We start from the raw sequence: 24,154 nt of genomic DNA on the forward strand, positions 1-24,154 counted from the left end.
CTTCAAGAGAGGGGGCTAGCCATCATTGCCATTCATCACATTCCACATCAACACACATCAAAGCCTTAGTTGCTCAAAGAGGTAAAAGAACTGTATGCTGAAAACCATAGAAAACCTATGAAATAAATTGAAGAAGACACAAAGAAATGGAAAAACATTCCATGCTCATGGATTGGAAGAGAAAATATTGTTAAAATGTCGATACTACCCAACGCAATCTACACATTCATTGCAATCCCAATTGAAATAGCATCAGCATCCTCCTCAAAGCTAGAACAAACAAGCTAAAATTTATATGGGACCACAAAAGACCCAGAATAGTCAAAGTAATGTTGAAAAGAAAACCAAAGCTGAAGGCATCACAATCCCGGATTTTAGCCTGTACTACAAAGCTGCAATCATCAAGACAGTATGATATTGGCACAAAAACACACACATAGACCAATGGAATAAAATAGAGAACCAGAACTGGACCCACAAATGTATGGCCAACTAATCTTTAACAAAGCAGGAAAGATTATCCAATGGAAAAAAGTCTCTTTAGCAAATGGTGCTGGGAGAATTGGACAGCAACATGCAGAAGAATGAAACTAGACCACTTTCTCACACCATACACAAAAATAAACTCAAAATGGATGAAAGACCTAAATGTGAGACAGGAAACCATCAAAACCCTAGAGGAGAAAGCAGGCAACAACTTCTTTGACCTCAGCCTCAGCAATTTCTTGCTCGACACATCTCCAAAGGCAAGGGAATTAAAAGCAAAAATGAACTACTGGGACCTCATCAAGATAAAAAGCTTCTGCACTGAAAAGGAAATAGTCAACAAAACCAAGAGGTAACTGACGGAATGGGGAAAGATATTTGCAAATATACTGGATAAAGGGTTAGTATCCAAAATCTTTAAAGAACTTACCAAACTCAACACCTGAGAAACAAATAATCCAGTGAAGAAATGGGCAAAAGACATGAATAGGCACTTTTCCAAAGAAGACATCCAGATGGCCAACAGACACACCAAAAGATGCTCGACATCACTCAACATCAGGGAAATACACATCAAAACCACAAAGAGATACCACCTTACATCGGTCAGAGTGGCTAAAATTAACAACTCAGGAAACAACAGATGTTGGCGAGGATGCGGAGAAACCGGAACCTTCTTGCACTGTTGGTGGGAATGCAAAATGGTGCAGCTACTCTGGAAAACAGTGTGGAGTTTCCTCAAAAAATTAAAAATGGAACTACCCTACGACCCAGCAATATCACTACTAGGAATTTATCCAAAGGATACAGGAGTGCCAATTCAGAGGGGCACATGTACCCCAATGTTTATAGCAGCACTTTCAACAATAGCCAAATTATGGAAAGAGCCCAAACATCCATCAGCTGATGAATGGATAAAGATGTGGTGTGTGTGTGTATACACACACACACACACACACACACACACACACTCACACACGAATACTACTCAGAAATGAGAAAGAATGAAATCTTGCCGTTTGCAACAACATGGATGGAACCAGAGGGTATTATGCTAAGTGAAATAAGTAAGAGAAAGATATCATATATTTTCACTCATATGTGGAATTTAAGAAACTTAACAGAAGACCATGGGAGAAGGGAAGGGGAAAAAATAGTTTCAAACAGAGAGGGAAGCAAACCACAAGAGACTCTTAAATACAGAGAACAAACTGAGGGTTGATGGTGGGCAGGGTGGGGAAGGGAAAATGGGTGATGGGCATTGAGGAGGGCACTTGTTGCGATGAGCACTGGGTGTGGTATGTAAGCAATGTATCATGGGAATCTACTCCCAAAGCCAAGAGTACATTGTAACATACACTGTATGTTAGCTAACTTGACAATAAATTATATTTAAAAAAATAAAATAAAACCTTGGTTTCTGACTTTGGGGAGGTTGCTAAGGCTAGTTCCAGATAAACTCCTGACTCCTTGAAATTCTCACCCCTTCCCAAGCTCTTGGTCTTTGTTCATTTCCCCAAAACCCTGGGTGCACTTTTTTTCTCATTCTTAGGCTGGATTCTTTTATTTTTTCACTATAAGGCCGAGCAGGGTGGGAAAGGTTGGACTTGTTGTTTGGATCTCGAACAGTTAACACTGATTTATCTCCTGCTATTGGACAAGGACTCTTCTAGATGCTTTACATGAACATTTACATCACATTACATTATATACACTGCATCTGGAGGAAAATATCTGGGGAAGAAAGAATAGAAGTGAATTCTGCCCTGCATTTACAAAGTGATCCTGGTAAAGCAGAACGATCTCTCTTTGCCTCAATTTTCCCTTCTATGAAATGGACCTTGGAGGCCTTGGAGACTGGTGGTAGACACTGGTGAGGTCATTATTATGCTTATCATATTGCAGTATTTGTGACCTACATTCTAATTTTCCATTAGTAAGTATCAATGCAACATGGAGGGGTCTGTATTCTGCATGTCAGCTATGCCTCAGGGATCTTTTGTGATAAAGAGAACGACACTAAATTAAATAAATTGGAAACAAACATAAACCCTTGGCCAAGTTCTTAAACTGATTTCTTGTTGCTGTTGGTTAGCAATTGAACTGTACTGTCCATTACTGATTTTTGATGATTATTTCCACATCTTTACAAAAGTCATCTGTGTCCATGGCAAGTTATTTAGGAAATAAAATAGAAGTCACAAGAAGAAACTAAAACATCACCTGCAAGTCCTCCACCCAGAAATGCGCTGTTAACACTGGTATCTACCCCTCCGGTGTTTCGTTGAGACATATGGATTTCTGAGGCAGTAAAGTGTGCTGAGATTCCAGTTTGAGTTTCGTTTGGGAGCTTTGTCAAAACTCCCAGCCCTTTCTGGGTTTGAGATGAGTCTTTTTGTCCCCCCAAACCTCAGTTGCTCAGCAAGAGCCCAGAGGAAAGAGTGGAGGGAAGAGGTGGACAGAGAGGGAGGGGGCTTAGAGCACAGAGGGAGAGATACAGTGGGGAGTGGGTCTCCCCCTTCAACACAGGCAGAACTCTGATGGATGGTGTGGGGATCTTGAAGACACTAAACTCTGAGAGCCACACGGGGGACCTATGCCCTTTCTTTAGACTATCACGGTAACTGGAGAAGGTCAGGTAAGAGCAGACATCTCCCCTGAAACCACACACCCAGAGCTGTGGGTGGAGGTCCCCAGAGGAAGTCTGGCTTCCCACAGACACAGCCCCATCCTTGAGGAATAGGCAGCCAGTCCCATTTGTAGCCAATACAAGTTTTATTCCTTCTTGTTTAACGGATGCAGTTGAAAGAACAAGGAAGAAAGAAGAAGGCTGCTTTTTCAGAAGAAAACCAATTAAGGCACATCATGGAGAGAGTACGAGAAAATATTAGATAAATGCGGCTAAGAACACACACCCTACGTGCACCTCAGAGCCTTGTCCCTGCTCAGGCCACACCTATGAGCCCAAGGGGATGGGGCAGCAGGAATGGGTTGGTCATCCAGCCTTGCGCTCAAGTTGGCCTGTTCTGCACCCGCTTTGAGTCTCACTGCTGGAAAGCCTCACATGTAGTGGGACCACAGAGGCCTGAGTCCAAATTCAGCCATGCAGCTGAGGAAGGGTTGCTTGACCTCGACTCTTTCTTCATATGTAAAATGGGCCCGATGGTATGTAGACCACACATTGCTCCAAGAATGGAGTCCTGTAGTGGGTCAAACAATTTCCCCAAATATTTATGTCCACCTGGAGCCTCAGAATGTGACCTTATGTGAAGCAAGGTATTTGCAGAAGTGATTAGTTAAGATGAGGTCATCTTGGATTAGGGTGGGCCCTTAATCCAATGGCTGGTGTCCTTCTAAGAAAAGGAAAGGACACTCAAAGATACACAAGAGAAGAAAGTCCTGTGAAGATGGAGACAGAGATTGGAGTGATCAGCTACAAACCCAGGAGAGTGGCCAAGGCTTGCCAGAATCACACTGCAAGCTGGGAATCAGCAAGAGGACATTCTTGACTGGAGGCTTTAGAGGGAGTGGCCCTGTGACACCTGATTTCACCCACCTTGCCACCAGAAATGTGGGCAAACCTTGAGCATACTATCTGCTGTCTTAATCCACCCAGTCTGTGGTAACTTCTTACAGCAGCACTAGGAAACAAACAAAGGCACCTGCAAAAAGTCCCTGGTGCACAGCTAGAATGTGCTGGTATTCTCTTCCTCCCCTTTTCCTACTAAGTGCACCAGCTTCTTCAGGGACACATTGCAAGGTGCACCTGAGGGCAGAGGAGCAGTGCTTAAAAGCAAAACCAAAACTTCTCAGTAGGCTGGGTTTCAGCCAGTTCCTCAGACTTAGTTTTGGTTTGAATTACCCTCGTGTTACAAGGAAGCCTGAGCTAGATGGAGATGATGTCTTTTCTTCTCTTCCCTAACGTACCTTCCGTGACAGCTTTTTGTGGCCCATCCTCATATGTCCCTCTGCCAGCCGGGAAGAATCCTGGCTGGGAGCTGAGGCTTGTTGCAGTGGTTTAGGGAGCAACCTACATTTTTTTTTTTTTTTTGGTTTGGTTTGGTTTCGGCTGTTTGTTCAGTTGACTCCTATGACAGAGTCTGACGCAGGAGCTACTGTTTGTTGTTTCTTTTCTTTAACATCTTTGCCTGTGGAGTGGGGCCAAGTTCTGATGTGAGTATCCAGTAGGTTGAGATTTCCTCTTCACTGAACTGGTGTTGCAGATGATGATGAGGCTGCCACGGTCAGGTAAGTGTGGGCACATTTTCCCTTCACATCATTGCAAGCAGGAGAAAATCTGCCTCGGCAGTTATGTTCAGGCACGCTAACAAGCTAATATCTTGCTGTCTCCAAAATAGTGGGATTTCTCAAGCTCGCTCGTATACGTATTACTCATGTTGGGAAGATTTATGAGCTGAGATTTTTTTTTTTTCCTGCACAGAATAAATATGCAGTGCAAAAAAAAAAAAAAATTAACTATCTTGAGATTGTCTCTCAGCTTAGAATTTGGGGAAGGTTAATGGAACTTAAAAATTTGTTTTTTTGTTTTGTTTTGTTTTTTGTTTACTTCAGATCTCTGGTTGTAACTATCCCTTTGGCAGGCAGGCAGCGTTCCAGACTAATCTGCGTTTACAAGCTATGCTCTAAGAGTAAACTGTTTAAAACAAAGAAAAGCAACAAAAAAAACAACTACAATTAAATTAACTTATAATACATGCAACTGTTAGTTTTAATTAGATTAGAGGCTTACTAAATTAGATTTGAGGCCTACTAAAAGACTTACTTTTCTATATAAAGCAATTAGAACAAGATTAGCTAACTGAAAGAACACTGTTGCTATGTATTGCTCACTGCCTGGGTGCAAATAGTAGAAAAGAGAGGACCGTGGATTTCATGTGGGAGAGGGGTGAAGTGAGCAGCTTGAGTGAAATTGCCTATAAATAAGCTTTCTATTCCTGAAATTCTATGATTCTGTGCAAGGGAATTGCAGACATCGATTAACACAGTGCACAGTAAGAATATTCAGTGTGAATAGTAATCAGACGTAGTATCGAGAGTTAAATGCCAATTGACTGGATTTTCTCTGAGCTCCCTTCCAAGCCCAAGAAGTCAATGAATGCATGAACACCATATCGCTCCTGCCTCTCAGAAGTGGTCTATGCGCCTTCATTACCTGAACTCTCTCTATCAGCAGCTCTTGCTGACCTGCAGCTTCCAGGTGTGCTCTCCTCAGATTTCTCTTTCTCGGGAGCCTTTCCATTCGACTGGAGGTCTTCAGGGGCAAGGACTGTACCTTTTAGGTTCTCTGAAACTCAAGTGCCTGGCACAGTGCCTCAATCGTGCAGAGGTGCTCACTGGGTGCCCGTTGAGTTGGAAAACGATTTGATTTGATGAATCCACAGTTGAATCGCCAGATGTGGGTCATTTGTGCGTTTGTGGAATACCCAGGGAGCAGATGGGGGTTGATTTGAGAAGGATACAGTGCAAATGAGCTCAGAGGCAGTATTTCAGGTTGTGCTTCTGAGTCAACTTGCTTTAAGATGCATGGGATAGAGATCTATAGATTGTTGTGTGACGTTTTTATTCCACATAGCAGTGCCCAAATATACCACGTACCTTCACTGGGGCATACTTAAGTCACCCTGCGGTGAGGCTTCTGCAGCCTGGTCTCTTCCTGTCACAGCCTGCTCTACCATTCCACCTGTCTCCTGCACCTTGTGTTCCCCCCGTCTTTAATCAACTGACAGAATTCCAATAGATACAGGAATCTGAAAGTTTATCCAGCACCAATCACCTCAGTGCCTTCCAGCACTCTCTAACACCTCTGGAGGCTGGTTCCCAGTTCTAATTTTCCAGATCTGTATTATCAATCCCTCTGCTTCTTGGGATTTTCCTCCTTTGGCTCTGAGATACTACGGTGGGGAGCTTTTCATACTCTTGGACCATTTCTTCTTTGCCTTCTGCTCTGGACTCCTAGTCCTGCTCTCCTAATTTGGAGGCATCCGTCAGAGAGAATTCAGACTTTTTTTCCCCTCCAACCTGTGTTTTTATATACTTTCCCTCTGAGAGAATTAACTCATTCCCCCAATGTCAATTGGCATTTGCATGTTGGAAATAACATGTTTGTCTCTAGCACTGAATTGTGCCCCAAACGTGAGGCTTTCATCTGTCTTGAGTTGTTTCAATTACTTCATGACTCAAACCCCACTCGTGGCATTCCCTGTAAAACAGCTCTTGATCAAGTCTTTCCTCCACTCTACCCCTCTGCAATGGCATCAGCATTGTGTCTTGATTTTCAGGCTTCAAAACCACAGTGAACTTGTTGCTTCTCTTTCTTTCCTGTATGGCTGATCACTTGTCAATTGTTTTGTCAATTGTTTTGTCAATTGTCTTGTGATGAGTTTCTCCTTCCTCTGCCTTTCTTCCCTTTTCTGAACCTAAGTCAGGGGCTTTACCAAACATCTGAATTAATACTATGACCCCCTCATTGAGTGACTGGCATTCAATTTCACTCCCTCATTTCTATACAAACAAAAAAAAACCCATAGATTTCATCTGTTTCACATACTTCTTTGGGATTGTCACTCACTTGTTGACAAGCTATAACTGGCATTAAACCATTGACAGAATGTCTCAACCCTAGATATGCTGTTCCTGGTCCTCCTCGATAAGCCATGTGTGTGTGTGAACCTCTGAGATTACTTCTAACTCTTCTGCAGAAGCCTCCAGAGTAGCTCCAACTCCCCAAATCCCACTCAATCTTGGACTTATCCTTCCACCAGGCAACTTGCATGGTCTGGGCATTTTCATGTAGAAACCTTTCACATCACCTCTTACTATTTTTCATGTGTACAGAATTTTGATGTTCTGACTATGGTATAATGTCTTAGAGGGCAGGGATCCTTTCTTACATGAATCCTTGTCTTGATTCCCACTTTGATTTGAGTGAATTTTCTAATTCAAAGACGTGCAAAAAGTGGGAGCATCATATTCATTGGCTAAAAAGTTGAGATGCAATTTAAGTTAAACTTGAACTGATGTTAAATTGACTAATGTCTCAGAGTGCCTGGGTGGCTCAGTTGGTTAAGCACTGACTTTGGCTCAGGTCATGATCTCACAGCTGGTGGGTTCGAGCCCCACATCAGGCTCTGTGCTGACAGATCAGAACCTGGAGCCTGCTTCGGATTCTGTGTCTCCCTCTCTCTCTACTCCTCCCTCTCCCCTGCTCATGCTCTGTCTCTCTCAAAAATAAATAAACACTAAAAAAATTTTTTTAATTGACTAATGTCTCTTGATGCCTAGCTCAGAGCTTTCCACCATGCCATCGAGAGAAGCAGCTTCCCTAGTGGCCTGGGGGAGCCATCTGAGCACGACTCTTCACCAATCTGAAAAGAGTGGCCCTTATTACAAATTTTAAGTCGTTCCATATTAAAAATGAGAAACTCTGGTCTAAATAATAATAATAAATACATACATACATACATACATACATGAATAAATAAAAATTTTAAATAAATTAAAAAAGAGTGGCCTTGCTTCTTCTCTCTCTCAAGCCTGAGCATCTTGTGACTGAGAGCTCCCTTCATGACTCTCTTTAGGGCCACAAGAAAACGTTCTAGAATTTAGTGTCTTCTGCTGTCCTGTTCCGTTTCATACCATGACTAGACCCCAACCTCTACAGTATGTTCATAGGCAGAATTGTCAGGAATTACCCAGAATTCATTAAGAATTATCCAGAAATTTAAGAAATTCAGCTAAACTGATCATTTGATTGAAAAAATGCCTTTTCTTTTCTTTTCTTTTCTTTTCTTTTCTTCCTTTCTTTTTTTTTTTTTTGAAAATGTTTTTTCTAGTCACATTCTAGTGTATTCTTTAGAGGGGAGCTTGCCCGAGTACAGACAGCTACAATGAACATCCTCTGCCTGATGGAAACTCCAGCACAAACAAACACATACATAAGGAATATACAATCAGGATAAAAATGAATGGCCATGTAGGCCTGGACAATTATATACTTACCTCCAAAACAAAGGTGAATTTTAGAAGGGGAGATGGAAGGAAGAGGGAGCATGGGTGTTTGAACACATTCATTTCATCTCATGGAGAGGTGTCCTCTCTGTGCTCTTTCAGCCGAATGAGTGCCTTACATACGGATGCTTTGTCAATGATGCTTGAGCGAATTAATTTGGGCAGTGCACTCCATAAGTTTTCCAAAGTAACTCTTTCAGGCTTTGGCAGTCTGAATATAAAAGAGTTCAAACTTACCGACAGTAAAGGTTCCTGGAACCTGCTCTTAGAAACCCATTCTACAGTGAGTGACATAAATCGATGAAAATTTCTTATTTGATGACAAAATGATTAAACAAATTAAGTTTTCTGTTTCTCTCATAGAGGAAGGAGTCAACTGGGGGCCAGTAGTCTCAGAGTATGATACCATATTGCTACACATGCACTCTTCATCTGTTCCTTCAGGGAACAGTCATTATCCATTATAAACAATTATAAACATTTGTGAAACACACAGACATGCATACACACAAACACACACCAAGATAAAGAGGAGTGTTATAAGGATCTAATACAGTACAAAGAGCTCTTGTTCTAACATGAAAGACAGACATGTAACAAATTAATATACCAACAAGGAGTTGAGTGCTAACATTAGTGAATAGAAGACAACAACTGAGGCAGAAGGAACAGCTTGGAGCAGCTAGAAAAGGCTTATCTACTTGTGTTGAGTGCATAAGAATGTAAGGCCACTTAAGGAAATATTTATGACCCAATACAACTTCTTCGAGCTCCAGTAGAAACTGAGATAGAGGGGAAATAAGATTGGACAAAATAAATGGAGATCAGACAAGAGAGATTAGAATCTCAGAGCACCTGTGAGGGACTTGTCATGGAAAGCACCTGTATTACTTCTGTGGCTAAGGCAGGAGGGACCAGATCTGAAAAAGTTGTGTAGCCCATGCAAAGGAGAACTTTACCTTATAAATCACGGGAGCTATTGGAATCTTTTAAGCAGGAGTGACATGGTCACATTTGATTATTCAGTATTCAGGAGCATCTTCCTGCCAGGTAAATGGATAATTAATTCATCCAGTATGAACCGAGTGCCAGCTTCCTGCCAGACACAGTTCTAGGGACTGAAAGATGTTAATAAGCAAATCAGACAAAGATCTCTGTCATTTTAGTGATTAGATTCTTATCGAAGATAGTAGATGATAATGTAACAAATGAGTGCATTATGTGGCATGTCAGATGGTCATGAGTGCTTGGGAAAATTGAGAGAGATAAGGAGAATTGGGAATGCTGGAGGAGTGGTGGTGTTGTGATTTTGCATAAGACAGTCTCATCGGAAAGACCAAGGAAAGTCTCTGCATTTAGGGAGTTGCACACTGGCAATAAGGTCTGCTTTTGAGGGAATGGATCTGGGGAAGAAGCCCCAAAGACCTGGCATCAAGCTTAGGGCCACTTAGAGAACTCCAGAGTCCCAAGAACCCAGATTGTGGCGGGTTTTAGGGGCAGGTCAAGGGTCCCAGAGGACACTCTTAGCTCTGCAAACACCAGGAGCATGGCCACTGTCGAGTCCACTAAAGCACAGGGCTCAAGGCAGCGGTCCCTCTTGCCTGGACTACTAGACAGACTCAGGACTTTATTCTCAGTGAAATGCTAAGCCATCAAAAGATTTTGAGCAGGATGCTCTGCCATGGTGTAAAGCGGAATGACGAGATGCTGACTAAAGATGATGGCAGCGGGGTGGTACAAAGAAGAGGCATCATCCAGAAGTATCCTGGCATAGAATTAATAGGACTGGGGGATGGACTGGATTTGCAAGACGAGAGACGAGTAGGTTCAAGACGACACACCCAAGATTCTGGCTTGAGGTGGGTGTTAATATTATTGGCATTACAGGAATATAGGACACAAAGAGTTTTCACAAAGTGCCCAGGGTCTTAGAGGTTCATAATTCTAGACCCAGGTTTTGAGCTCAGATGTGTCTGATTTTAGAGCATGAGCTCTTATCCATTGCACAGAAGAGACTGTCCCTAGCTGGAAGAAGCTGCTGGTTGGAAAGTACCTTCATAACATTATCTATCTCTCTGTGGAGGCAGTGTGCAAGGAAAGTCCCCTTAGACAGGCAAGGAAGGGGAAGTTACAGTCAGGTCTGGGTGAGCCAGGCGTCCTTTCTGTTGCCAGAACGTGTTACACGCTATCCTTCTTAGCTCTAGAAATAAGAATGCTGGGCAAGTGCCGCATGAAGATGATTTCTTTTCTGGGTACATTTGCCTTTTCGATAAGGAAGAGGGTCTTCAAGTCCAGCTAAGGTCTAGCATTTCCCTATGGAAAGCACTTGATGGAGCTCCTAGTTGGTACCCGTGGTAATATGTCTCTTTCTAAAATGAAAACAAGATTACAGCCCTCTGTGGACCTCACAATCCCTTCTAGCTACTGCCTCGTTGCTCTCTCTTGTTATAATACTCTTCTCTGAAGCACTGCCTATATTCTGTTGTCTCTACACTCTTAGATCTTATTTTCTCTCCACTTCACAGTCTTTTCATCTGCACCAAATCCATGGACGTCCCACAAGTGGGCTCTCTCATGACCTCCACACTGCTAACGCCAACTCTCAGCAGCATTTGGCTCAGCTGAACACCCCCTCCTTGGAACACTGTGTTTTAAACTCTAGGTTTCCACAGGGCACCTGGGTGGCTCAGTTGGTTAAGCATCCGACTGCAGCTCAGGTCATGATCTCACGGTCCATGGGTTCAAGCCCCGCATTGGTCTCTGTGCTGACAGCTCAGAGCCTGAAGCCTGCTTCGGATTCTGTGTCTCCCTCTCTCTCTGCCCCTCCCCCACTCATGCTCTGTCTCTCAAAAATGAATAAAAAAGTATTACAAAAATTAAACTCTAGGTTTCCTTATAATTGAAGTGTGGAGAGGCCAACAGATCAGGAGATAACTGCCATTGAAAAAATAGGTTGTTGTGTCGTCAGATCTTGAGAGAAGGAGGCATGCCACCCTTCAGGGACCACCTAGGGGAGCACCCGGCTCAGACAGGAGGCAGAGCAGAAAGGGAAATGTGGCCAGGAGTCTTTATTGTGGTTTCCACAAGAAGGGATGGGAAGGCAGGCTTAAATTGTCTAGTTTGAAATTGTTCATCGGGATCTGGAACATAGGGGTTGTCCCTTGTTGTGTGGTACCTGGCCCCAGGGTGGTTGGGGCAGTAAGGAGGTGGTTGGAGTGTGGGGTTCTGGATTGGTTGGTTTGCATTTGAAAGGCACCCTTCTGGTGAGTTGCTCACTGCCTCTAGGAATTGACTAATCTTTGGGGTGGGGACGGGGCTAGTCCCTGCAGGATCAAGAGCCCAGATGTCCAAGTATCAGAAAACTGAAAATAAAAGGCGGGATTAATTAGCCTTTTTACCCTTCCCCTCAATCTTCTTTGCTAGTGCCCGCTGTCCCAGAGATCTATAAATGTTGGAATGGCCCACATTCCAGTCCTTCGACACTTTTTCTCCTCTGTCTCTCTTGTGGTGATGTCACGCAGCCCTATGGCATTAAGTAACATGTAGACATTGAGCACTCCCAAATTTACCTCTACCCCAAACTCAGGACCCCTGTTATCCAACTGCCTACTACACATCTTCACGTGGATGTCGAGCTGGCATCTCAAACCGAGTACGTGCCAAACACGTCCTGATTTCTGCTCCTTAATCTGTTTCTCTCCTCCACCTTCTCCAGTTTAAAAAATACCACCTGCATTGCCCTAATGCCTCAAGTCTCAAATGTGGAAAATTTCCTGCATTTATCCATTTTTGTCAAACTACATATCCAACCTGACAGCAAATCTCATAAGGTCTTATTTGAAAAGATAGAAGACCTAAGTAAATGGAAAGACATGCTATGTTCATTTTTGGAAGACTTAACATTATGAAGATTGGTATATTCCCCAATGGATCTACAGATTGAGTGCAATTCCTATCAAGATTCAAGATTCCAACTGCCTTTTTTTTTTTCCTTTTTGGAAATGGACAACCTGGTCCTAAAATTCCTGTGGAAATGTAAGGGAGCCAGAGTAGCCACAGACCCACGAGCTCAGTCTTTCTGTGAAGGAAGCCTAGTAGCTAATCATTCACGGCTGCACCCTGAGAGGCAGGGTGCTGATTAACACACCTGTAGGAGCTGGTGTAATCCTTTCCAGAGACCTTGGAAGGCTGGTGCTATTTGCACACTCATCCTCTGACGTACTGCAGAACACTAGTGTCTCCTGTCAGGGAGCCTTACAGGGTATACTGGGTTTTTGCAGCAGCCGCCCAGGGGACTCCTTACCCCTTCATCACCTGGCTCTGTTGGCCAGAGGGCTTGAATTCCTAGGTTCCAGAGGACTGTGAAATTGAGAGACAGCTCTGGGCAGGCTGATGCCTCCAGAGCACTGCACAAACAGCACACTGATGCACACACCCCAGTCTTTCTGTGAGGAAAGCCTTTTTGCTTCTCCTAGGGCTGCACACTGATGGGCAGGGTTACGGTCTTGCACACATTTGGTGGCCTGCAGAGCTGCTCCTGATTAACGTAGGCTGTGGGCGCCATCTTGGTGCCCTCCCTCTGCTTCATTTCAGTTCACCAGCAGCACCAAGAAAGCTTGTATATTCATCTTGAGCCCAAATTGTTGTGACTGCTACCCAGAGGATACCTCCAAGTTGCCTGGTTCTGGTAGCCAGTAGGACTTACACTTGCAGGCCACAGGACTGTATTATTTCTATACTTTTGCAAGCTGATGCCTGAGGATCTGACTTTCAGTCAACCTGAATCTAGCTGTAAAGATCCTCCCCTTTTGGATACTAACAGGCACATCCTCCACTACTGGGAATTATTTTAAGAAAATAGAATCAGCTGCTTGGACAAACATAAAGATTTGCAAGACAACCAAGAGATGAGACATGGTTGAACATTAAGGTTCATCTCCTACATAAGACCAATCCTTCAAGACTGGGAAAGTAGTTGTTCCATCTACAGTGTAGAAACAGAGAGTTCAGCAAAATGAAGAAAGTGAGGAATATGTTCCAAAGCATTCAATAACTAGTATTGGAAATATTGGACAACCACATGCGAAGAATGCAACTGGACCACTCTCTTACACCATACACAGAAATCAATTCAAAATGGATTAAAGACATGGAGGTAAGACCTGAAACCAAAAAAGTCCTCGAAGAAAACATAGGCAATGAGCTTCTTGGCAAAAAAAGACATATAGATAACCAACCAGTACATGAAACAGTGGTCAATGTCACTAATCATCAGGGAAATGCAAATCAAAACCACCATGAGATATCACTTGTTAGAATGACGAGTATCAAAGAGACAAGAAATAACAAGTGTTGGTGAGGATGTGGAGAAGAAGGAAGCTCCTGTGCACTTTGGTAGAATTGTAAATTGGTGTGGCTACTATAGAAAAAAGTATGGAGGTTCCTAAAAAAAAAATAAAAATAAAACTACCATATAGTCCAGCAATTCCATTTCTGGGTATTTATCTGGAGAAAATGAAAATGTAACTCAAGATATATACACCTTCATGTTCATTACAATATTATCGCAGTATTATTTATAATAGCCAAGATATGGAATCAACCTAAGTATGTGTGTGTGTGTGTGTGTGTGTGTGTATGAGAGAGAGAAATGGAATATTATTCATCAAAAAAAAAGAATGAAATTTTGCCATTTGCAACAACATGGATGAACCTCAAGGAGATTACACAAAGTGAAATATGTCAAACAGAGAAAGACAAATATTGTATGATTTCATTTACATGTGGAATCTAAAACAAACAAGACAACAAACAAACCAGGCTCATAGATACAGAGGGCAGATTGGTGGTTGCCAGAGGCAGGTGTTTAGGGGTGGGAGAAATGGGTAAACTGTTTTTGTTTTGTTTCTAATTTTAAAAATTAAAAAAAAAAAACAGGACTTCTTAGAGAAAGGTTAATTGTGTGTGGGGGCAATAGACACATGAAGTCAACTTAAGGCAATTTGTACAGAAAGCAAACAAACTTTCCAAGATTGATAGGATTGTGTGAAAAACAAACAGAGGCTACCTTGAAGGGACTTCCAGTAGCCAAAACTATAATGATTTAATCTATAAAGGAACAATTATTATCTTTTTAAAAACCCTCAAAATGGGATCAGAGACCTAAATATAAGAACTGAAGCTATAAAATAGAAGAAAACATAAATCTTTGTGACCTTGGATTAGGCAATGGTTTCTTAGATATGACACCTAAAGCACAAGCAATAAAAAAGAAAATAGATAAATGAGGCTTCATCAGAATTAAAATAATTTGTGCTTTAAAATTAAATTAAATTAAAATATTTGTGCTTCAAATAACATTATCAAGAAGCTGAAAAGACAAGTTGCAGAGTGGGATAAAGTGTTTGCAAATTATATATTTGATAAACAGTTTGGCAATTTCTCAAAAAGTAAACATAGAGTTACTATTTAACCAAACAGTTCCACTCCAACATATCCAAGAGAATTGGAAACATGTCTACACAAAAACTTGTACGTGAGTGTCCATAGCAGCATAATTCATAAAAGCCAGCCAGTAGGAACAACCCAAATGGATCGTTGGCGTATGAATGGCTAGACAAGATGTGGTATAGTTATACAATGAAATACTATTCTACCATTAAAAGGAATGAAGTACTGATAGGTGCTACAGCATAAATGAATCTTGAAAATATTAAGCTCAGTGGAAGAAGCTGTATTCAAAAGGCCACAATGTGTAATTCCATTTAAATGAAATATCCAGAATAAGGAAAACAATAGAGACAGAAAGTGTATTGGTGGTTGCCAGAGGTTGGAAGGAGAGGGAAGGGAAATTGGGAAGTTTCTGTCAATGGGTATTGGGTTCCTTTCTGGGGGGTAATGAAAAGAATCCAAACTTAGATAGTGGTGTGGGTTTCACAATTCTGTGACTATACTAAAAACCACTGAATTGTACCACTGAATTGTCTGTGTTTTCCATATTTATGTACATACACATGCATGCACGTGTATACACACACACACACACACACACACACACACATAATCCTCTGTTGTATGTCAGTTACACTTCAATAATGCTGTTGGGAAAAAATAAATTTAAAGAACAAATGTATATTCGTATATAACATATGCCACTTCTCACCTCCACCAGCTCCATCACTCAATCCAACCTATCTTCATCTCTGTGTAAACATGCCTCACTGGTCATCCTGCTTCTCATGTTGTCCAACCCACTCTCCTTCCCAAGAGTCTGTTGTCTACACCAAAGCTGAGTCCTCTTTTAAAAATGCAATGAGATCAGGTCATTCACCAGATCTAAATCCTCTGCTGGCTTTCCATCACACTGAGACCTCAGAGCAGATCTGCTTGTACCTGATTTGGATGTATGGCTCCAACCAATTTACCTTGGAGAAATGGTTCCATAGCTAATAAAATTTTGAAAGCTTCTGTGAGGACAGAATAGCTTACAGTAGTATATCCTGTCCTTTTTGCCTCAGCCACCAGAAGTCCTGGGATGGGAGAAAGCCTGTGAGCAAATGTGGAAGCTTAGGAGTTTTAGCAAGATCAAGGTTGAGCACCCGCTCAATGTCCCCACTTCTGTGCTCTCCCTGTCTAAGCTGCTTAGTAACAGGTAGTTCAGATAATGGGCAAACTCCATCACAACACTCAAAAGAACTTGTCACTTTACCTGCTCAGGGAAATATCAAGTGCTTATTGAGAATTTAGTTCTGTTCTACTGTATGCTATCTTTGAGTACCTAACTCCCAGAGTTCAAGCCCACCTCAAGAAGCTGGTATGCATTATTCATTTGACAATCATTTGATTTTCAAGGATCCACTCCTGAAAAATCTATGGGAGGCTTTGTGGAAGGGACAAGGAGGTTCAGACAATCAGCAGTGTGGGTGACTCGTGAGGGTCGGTTCATATTCAGAGAAGGAAGAGCTTCTAATTTGGATCGATAAAGAATGCCTCAATTCCCCTCACCCCTCTCCGGCATTCAACTTATAACTTCTCTTCCAGACTCTGCTCTGCCCCCTTTGCTGCCCCCTCACCCCCAGAACAGTTGTTTACGAGTCACTTCCCTGTTTTCAGGAATGAGCAAATCACCAAATCAGAAGATCCAGCAAAACTGCAGAAGGCCCTGAGACTTTCAATTATTTGTTTCAGATCGGGTACAGAGCATGTTCCTCCTGCTGATGTTGAGCTTGGGAAAGCAGCTTCATCAGACAGCAGGTAAGAAAGGGCAAAGGGAGGGGCCTGAGAAAGAGGAATAGGCAGCTGACCCATAGCTGAAGCCAATGGTGAAAATGAGGTCCTCAGGCTGAAGGCTTTCTTTGAGAGGAAGTGTGATTACTGTCACATGCACAGTAAAAAGAAGGGTGCCTAGGATGGCTTGTATTTTCCCATGCCCATGTCTTACAGGAACAGTAACCATTCGGCAGATGAAGATACTGGAATTCAGAAAGCTATTTAATTTTCCTGAGATTATGTAGTCATTAGGCATCACAGGCAAGCTTCCTGCAGAACTTTCTACCTTACCAGCCTACAGTGATGATGAGAATCAAGCATGGCCGACAATCCCTAGTCTTCCCACTTGGAATGGGTGTTTGAAGTTAAGTTTGATCATGGACATATACTGAATGTTGATACTACACATTTACAAAACCAAAAAATATGTACGATGAATTATGTTTATGCATTAGCCAAAAGGAAACTATAAACATATCGTATCTTGGGGCACCTGAGTGGCTCACTCGGTTAAGCATTGGACTCTTGATTTTGGCTCAGGTCATGATCTCGCAGTTCATGGGTTTGAGCCCCACATGGCACTGACAGTGTGGAGACTGCTTGGGATTCTCTCCCTCTCCCTCTCTCTCTGCCCCTCCCCCATGCTCCCTCTCTCTCAAAATAAATAAACTTTTAAAAAAATCTAAAAAAGAAAAGAAAAGAAAAAGTAAAGTGGCTCTATATATTTCGTTGGACATGCCATGCTGTAATTTATTTATCCAGTCCTTTATTGATGGAAATTTTAGTTATTTCAAAAAAATTTTTTTTGAGTCTTGCTGGATTAATGCTTGGAAAAAAGTCTGCTTCCTAAAGACTGTGATGAAAACGAACTCAGGGTATGACTCAGGTAAACCATTTATCATGAACGCTTTCCTTACCTGTGTGCCCTGTGTGTGGTGCTCTATTCTGTTATCTGTAAAACAATTTAAAATTTGAAGAGAAAAATTGGCAGAAAACATTTCATTTTTTAAACATTTATTCATTTTTTTAATATGAAATTTATTGTCAAATTGGTTTCCATACAACACCCAGTGCTCCTCCCAACAGGTGCCCTCCTCAATGCCCATCACCCACCCTCCCCTCCCCCCTACCCCCCATAAGCCCTCAGTTTATTCTCAGTTTAAACATTTATTCATTTTTAAATTGGTGTACAGTAACATTTAATCTTTTTAGTAAAAACATCTATGAGTTTTTGGCAAACATATAGTCCTATAACCACCCCTGCAATCAAGATCCATAACAGTTGTACCACTTGCCAAACAAACACACAAAAACCATTCCTAAACTCTTAAAGCCAGTGCCCACTGTTCTCTGTGCTAGAGTTTTACCTTTTCTAGGATGTCATGCTAATGGGATTATTCATTAGATATGCTTTCTGTCTGGCTTCTTTCACTTAGCATAATGCAATTGAGATTTATCAATATTGTTAGATATATCAATAGTTCATTCCTTTTTTCTTGTTGAGTAGTATTCCACTGTATGTACATATCAGAGTTTGCTTATTCATTCCCCAGTTGAGGGACTTTTGGGTTGTTTCCTGTTTTGGGGCAGTTATGAATCAAGTTACTATAAATGTTTATATATAGATTTTCATTTTAATTTCACTTGGGTAAACACCTAGGAGTAGGATGGCTGGGTCATATGGGAAGTAAATATTTAACTTGATAAGAAACCACTAAGCCTTTCCATAGTGGCTATACCATTTTTACATTCCCCTTGAAAAGTGTGAGAGCTCCAATTGTTTCACATTCTTGGCAGCACCTGGCATTGACATTGTCATTTTTTTTTAAGTCATGCTAATAGGTGTGTAGAAGTATCTCTTTGTGTTTTAATTTGCATTTTCCTAATATCTAGGAAAATAGATATTTCTTAATATCTAGGGATGATGAGCATATTTTCACATGGCAGTTGGACATCTATATGTCTTCTTTGGTAAAATCTGTATTCAAACTATTTGACCATTTTTAACTAGAATTCAGAAAAGCTATTTAATGTACCCAAGATTATGTAGTCATTAGGTGTCGCAGGCAAGTTTCCCTCAAAACTAATGTCCTTTCTACCTTACCAGCCTACAGTGATGATAATCATCAAAAATGGCAGACTTATTGGGGTGCCTGGGTGGCTCAGTCGGCTAAGCATCCGACTTCAGCTCAGGTCATGATCTCATTGTTTGTGAGTTCGAGCCCCGCGTTGGGCTCTGTGCTGACAGCTTGGAGCCTGGAGCCTTCTTCGGATTCTGTGTCTCCCTCTCTCTCTGTGTCCCTCCCCTGCTCATGCTCTGTCTCTCTCACTCTCAAAAATGATTAAATGTTTTTAAAAATGGCAGACTTATTAAGTTTTTTTTCATTTTCTTATTAAGTTTTTAGAATTCTTTGTATATTCTAGATGGAAGTCCTTTATCAGACGCATGATATGCAAATATTTTCTCTCAGTCTGTGGCTCATTTTTTATTCTCTTACCAGTGTCTTTTGCACAGCAAAGATTTTAATTTAGATGGAATCCAATTTGTCTTTGTTTTCTTATACGAACTGTGCTTGTGGTGAGATGGCTAAGAACTCTGCCTAATCCAAACTCTCAAAGATTTTTTCCTATCTTTTCTTCTAAACATTTTATTTATTTAAACATTTTTTTTCAATGTTTATTTCTTTTGAGAGACAGAGCGTGAGCGGGGAAGGGGGCGAGAGAGAGGGAGACACAGAATCCACAGCAGGCTCCAGGCTCCAAGCTGTCAGCACAGAGGCTGACACAGGACTTGAACTCACAAGCTGTGAGATCATGACCTGAGCCGAAGTCAGAGGCTTAACCAGCTGAGACACCCAGGCGCCTCTCTTCTAAACATTTTATAGTTGTACATTCTTAGGTTTACCATCCATCTTGAGTTGATTGTTGTCATCAAAGATATAAAGTATAGGTTGAAGATCTTTTTTTTTTTTTTTTGGCATGTGGATGTCCAATTTCTTGAGCCCCATTTGTTGAAAAGACTATCCTTTCCCCATGACTCACCTTTGCACCTTTGTCAAACATCGATTGACCGTCTTTGTGTGGATCTACTTCTGGACTCCATTCTGTAATCTGTTCTGTTGGTCTCTGTGTGTACACTTTCATCCATAGCACACTCTTCGAATTTCTGTAATGTTGTGGTTCTTCTTTTCTTATAATTGAATTTCAAAACCTAAGAACATCTTGTAACCCAGATACATTTAAGGGGAAATATTCATTTCTTTACTTTGTCATGTCTTGGGGGGGAAAGTAACCCCAATTGTTATTCCTTTTATTGATGTTTTCTTCTTTCTCCATCCACCAGAGAAGAATAAAACCAGGGGGGCACATGACCATGGTGATGCTTGAGGTCACTCTGAGGGTGGGGACCACACCCTGGGTCACTCCACTTAAACTATCTTCAGCCTCTGAAACCACTTGTTTGGACCCCTGAGGTATACAAGGCAGAAAATCAGGTTTGGGAGAGGATTTCTAAGAACTGAGATGCACCCAGGCCGTTTTCCTACAAAGAGAAGCAGATGAATCAGGTGCCCAGAACAGGCTTCTATCCTAAAGCAGGAACTATAGTTTTCTGAAGACTGTGGTTGTGTAAAGCAGCCCCCACCTTTCAAGTTCATTAAGTACACAGTCTGAAAAAAACACTTAAGCTTCTGTTATTAAATGGGGGAAAAAAAGTATAAAATTAGCTTAAAGGGGAAGCTATCTTGGGAGGTAATGCAAATGATTTGTTTTGTGTTTCTGGAGATGTGACAGGTGCTGACTCCTATTGATGCCTGATTGCAAATAAAGTGCACAGCTTCCCCAAGAGCTTTCAGAAAGGTCCAGCACTACTCAAACCAGCTGCTTTGATCTGATTAAAAAGCTGCATATATGAATTTTGCATGCCCCGGCCAAATTTTTTTACCCTTTAATTCAGTCAGGAGGCCCAAATGATAGGAAAACCTGTTTTGCTCTAGGTTTTGCCTGCTTAATTTTGTAGTCGTGGAAATTTTCTGATTTTTTCCTTTGTCTCATAACTTTAGGAGTTCAATGCTAGGTTAAAGCATAATTTCATAACTATGTTAACTTCAAGCTATATTACAAAGGTATAGTCATCAAAACAGTATAGTACTGGCATAAAAACAGACACATCACTCAGTCGAACAGAATAAAGAACCCAGAAATAAGTACACGTGCACAGACATACACACAGAGAAAGAAAATATATTTTTGTTATCATAAAGCTGAAAAGTGTATCTATGTCATTTGTGGATGTGTTGTATACATGCCAGTGGATATATAGTCATATCTGGAGAGTTGTTAGCACAGGCTTTCAAGACACGGAGATCTGAGCTGAAATCCCCACTCCATGAGCTGCCATTCTTTGATCTTGGGCAAGTGGTATCACTTCTGTAAGCCTACATTTCCCCATCATAAGACAGGCATGGTAACTCCCACCTTGCAGAGTTTGGGGAACATCAAATGAGATGCTGATGTAAAGGTTAGCTCAGTGTCTGGCTCATTGTGTTCAATAAATGTTAGCTATCTCTCTGCTTCCCAGTAACAGTCCAAACGCGGGCTAGTGTTAGAACTCTTGTTTCCCAGACACGAATGTTGACATGACTCAACTCAACTTTGTTGGAGTGCAGAGTCTGCTTCCCTAGTCTGAGGCACAGCTTGAGATTCTAAATTCCTAACTTGCTCTGAGGTAAAGCTGAGGGCACTTTGAAAGGCAGGACAATAAAAGGCGTTTGTGTGTGCAGGTGTTTTATTGATCTAACCAGTGGTTCTCAATACCTCTACACGTTAGAAGCTCTCAAAGAAATTTTGTTTTAAAATTGATGCTGGCCTCACAAAAGAATTAGAATTTATACTTACAGGATCCAAGGTGGTACTCCTGTATCCCTTGGGTAAATTCCTAGCAGTGCTGATGCACAGGGGCACTTGTACCCCAATGTTTATAGCAGCACTCTCAACAATAGCCAAATTATGGAAAGAGCCTAAATGTCCATCAACTGATGAATGGATAAAAAAATTGTGGTTTATATACACAATGGAGTAATATGTGGCAATGAGAAAGAATGAAATATGGCCCTTTGTAGCAACATGGATGGAACTGGAGAGTGTTATGCTAAGTGAAATAAGCCATACAGAGAAAGACAGATACCATATGTGTTCACTCTTATGTGGATCCTGAGAAATTTAACAGAAACCCATGGGGGAGGGGAAGAAAAAAAAAAAGAGGTTAGAGTGGGAGAGAGCCAAAGCATAAGAGACTGTTAAAAACTGAGAACAAACTGAGGGTTGATGGGGGGTGGGAGGGAGGGGAGGGTGGGTGATGGGTATTGAGGAGGGCACCTTTTGGGATGAGCACTGGGTGTTGTATGGAAACCAATTTGACAATAAACTTCATATATTAAAATAAATAAATAAATAAAAATAAAGGATCCAAGGTGGGGCCTGGTATTTAAAAAAAAAAAAAAAGTCTTTCAGGTGATTCCAATGACGGCCAGAGCTGAGGCTCTCTGCTTGGTGATTCCACTGTGCATTGAGGGTTGAGAAAAATACCTTCACACAGTTGTTTGCAAGCATGTTCTTACCTCCTCTGAAATTTACAATAAGCAAGAATAATTTAGGATTTTAAACGTGTATTTCATTTCCTAAACTCATTTTTATGTGATAATCAAGCTCAAAGCTTTGCATGTCTTAGAAGCTTTGAGACAAAACTACACCAAATAAGAACTCATCCTCCAGTTACCCTGGGCCATCAGATATTTGATTCATGTTTGCTAATTGCCCTTTCCTCCCGTGAACATAAACTGAAAACTGTTCACCTGCCTAAGAGGTAACGTACTTTATGCCACAGCCCCTGCACACACACTCTGTATAAGGCAGAGGAGAGAAGCAAGCAGAAAATGGATTTTTGTCAAAGGCCCAGAGCGTAAAGAGGGGAGTTCTGCCCTCTGCTATGGGGAGTTCCAGAGGAAGTTACAGACTGTCTCTCTCTGTCATGAGAAGAAGGCCTAAGTGTGGTAAATAAATTTGTCAAATAAATTCAATAGAGGCAACACCCAAAGTCTTCTGACACTTGTTACATCTCAGATTCAGGGACTGAACTTTCTCGCAAGCCCCATTTCTCTTCCCTGTTTCCTGCTTTATCACGTGTAATAAGATAACAGAAGGAGAGTAAGAGTAAATCCCTGCATCTTGCACACAGAAGATGGTTACTATACATTTGGTGAAAGAATCAGTAAATAGTACTCTTCAGGCCAGAGGGCATTTGATAGCAGATAGCTCTGTCTTGGTTATAGGGGGACTTCATAACTCAAAGTTTGGAGATGGTTCCCATCATCAAGGGGTCTACCCTTAAAAGGGTCCTATTATGGAGACCCAGGGTGAGAGGTATTACTCTCAGGTGTTCAGTGGGTTTCATGAAATGGAATCATGCAGGAAATTCAGAAGCACAAATCTCTTTCCACACGTGTCGTTCCAGAGTCTTCTCAATCTGTCCAAGCAAATGCAGGTGTGATTAGCAGTGTTTTACAGAGAGGCCCTCATGTTATACACCTGCCCCCGCCCCATCCTGCACCACAGAATGCTGGGCAGATATGAGCTCTAGCAGTGTTAGAAAGGCACCTTCATGTTCTGGTCATGGTTGAAATCGGGTTTGGAGGCAAGATATAAACTTGCCAGTCATTTTCGATAAATGTCAAGTTTTGTGCATAACTATCAAGTTTGCTGTGTGATGATTAAGAATGACAGTCTGTGCAATTTGGGTAAGTTGCAGTTTGATGAGAGGAAAACAGAAGTGAGTATGGTTAGGCTTGTCCTTTCTTCTTATTCTCCCTCTTTCTGTCATTGATTTGCCTTTAACTGGAACTTAGTATGTGCTAGGCACTGGAGATACCACAACAGACTCAACCTGGTCACTGCCTTCAAAGTCTTGCAGGAGAGTAGAAGGAGAAACTCAAGTCAGAAGAGAAATTGCCATGTGAATCCTTCAAGCAACAGGAAACCCACAATTTACATATACTGTAAAATGTGTTGCCCAAGATGGTCAGGGAATGGGCTGTCCTGGTTGATAAATTATCGTGGTCAATAAAGAAAGGCCATGTATTGCATAGGTGGATTACCACTTCCCCAAGAATTAAAACATGGTACAAAAGAAAGGAACTGATGTTTACTGACTGCCTGCTACCTGCCAAAATAAGGCACTTCATATGTGCTATTTTGCCTAGTTTCCCCCCCCAATACTTAGATGCAGATTCTAGCCTTACACCTGTATAGATAAAGAAGCAAAGACTCACAGAGCTAAATGACATGTTCAAGATCAAAGCACTCATAGTCTCAATAC

At 41.6% G+C, this 24,154-nt stretch overlaps 1 protein-coding gene across 3 annotated transcripts in view; it reads left to right on the forward strand.

Annotated features, from left to right (window-relative positions):
• The first annotated feature begins 4,366 nt into the window (after window positions 1-4,366).
• Window positions 4,367-24,154, forward strand: part of PDCD1LG2 (programmed cell death 1 ligand 2) — a 101,185-nt gene continuing 81,397 nt past the window's right edge. For all 3 annotated transcript variants that reach the window (XR_007146112.1, XM_047829171.1, XM_047829172.1), the window contains exons 1-2: window positions 4,367-4,734; window positions 16,702-16,767. Coding sequence is in view for 2 of the 3 variants with exons in the window: in XM_047829171.1 (XP_047685127.1) it covers window positions 4,710-4,734; window positions 16,702-16,767 (91 nt within the window). In the remaining variant the exon portion in view is untranslated. The remainder of the gene's footprint in view (window positions 4,735-16,701; window positions 16,768-24,154) is intronic.

Source organism: Prionailurus viverrinus, chromosome D4 (genome assembly GCF_022837055.1).
Source record: "Prionailurus viverrinus isolate Anna chromosome D4, UM_Priviv_1.0, whole genome shotgun sequence".
Lineage (NCBI taxonomy): Eukaryota > Metazoa > Chordata > Mammalia > Carnivora > Felidae > Prionailurus > Prionailurus viverrinus.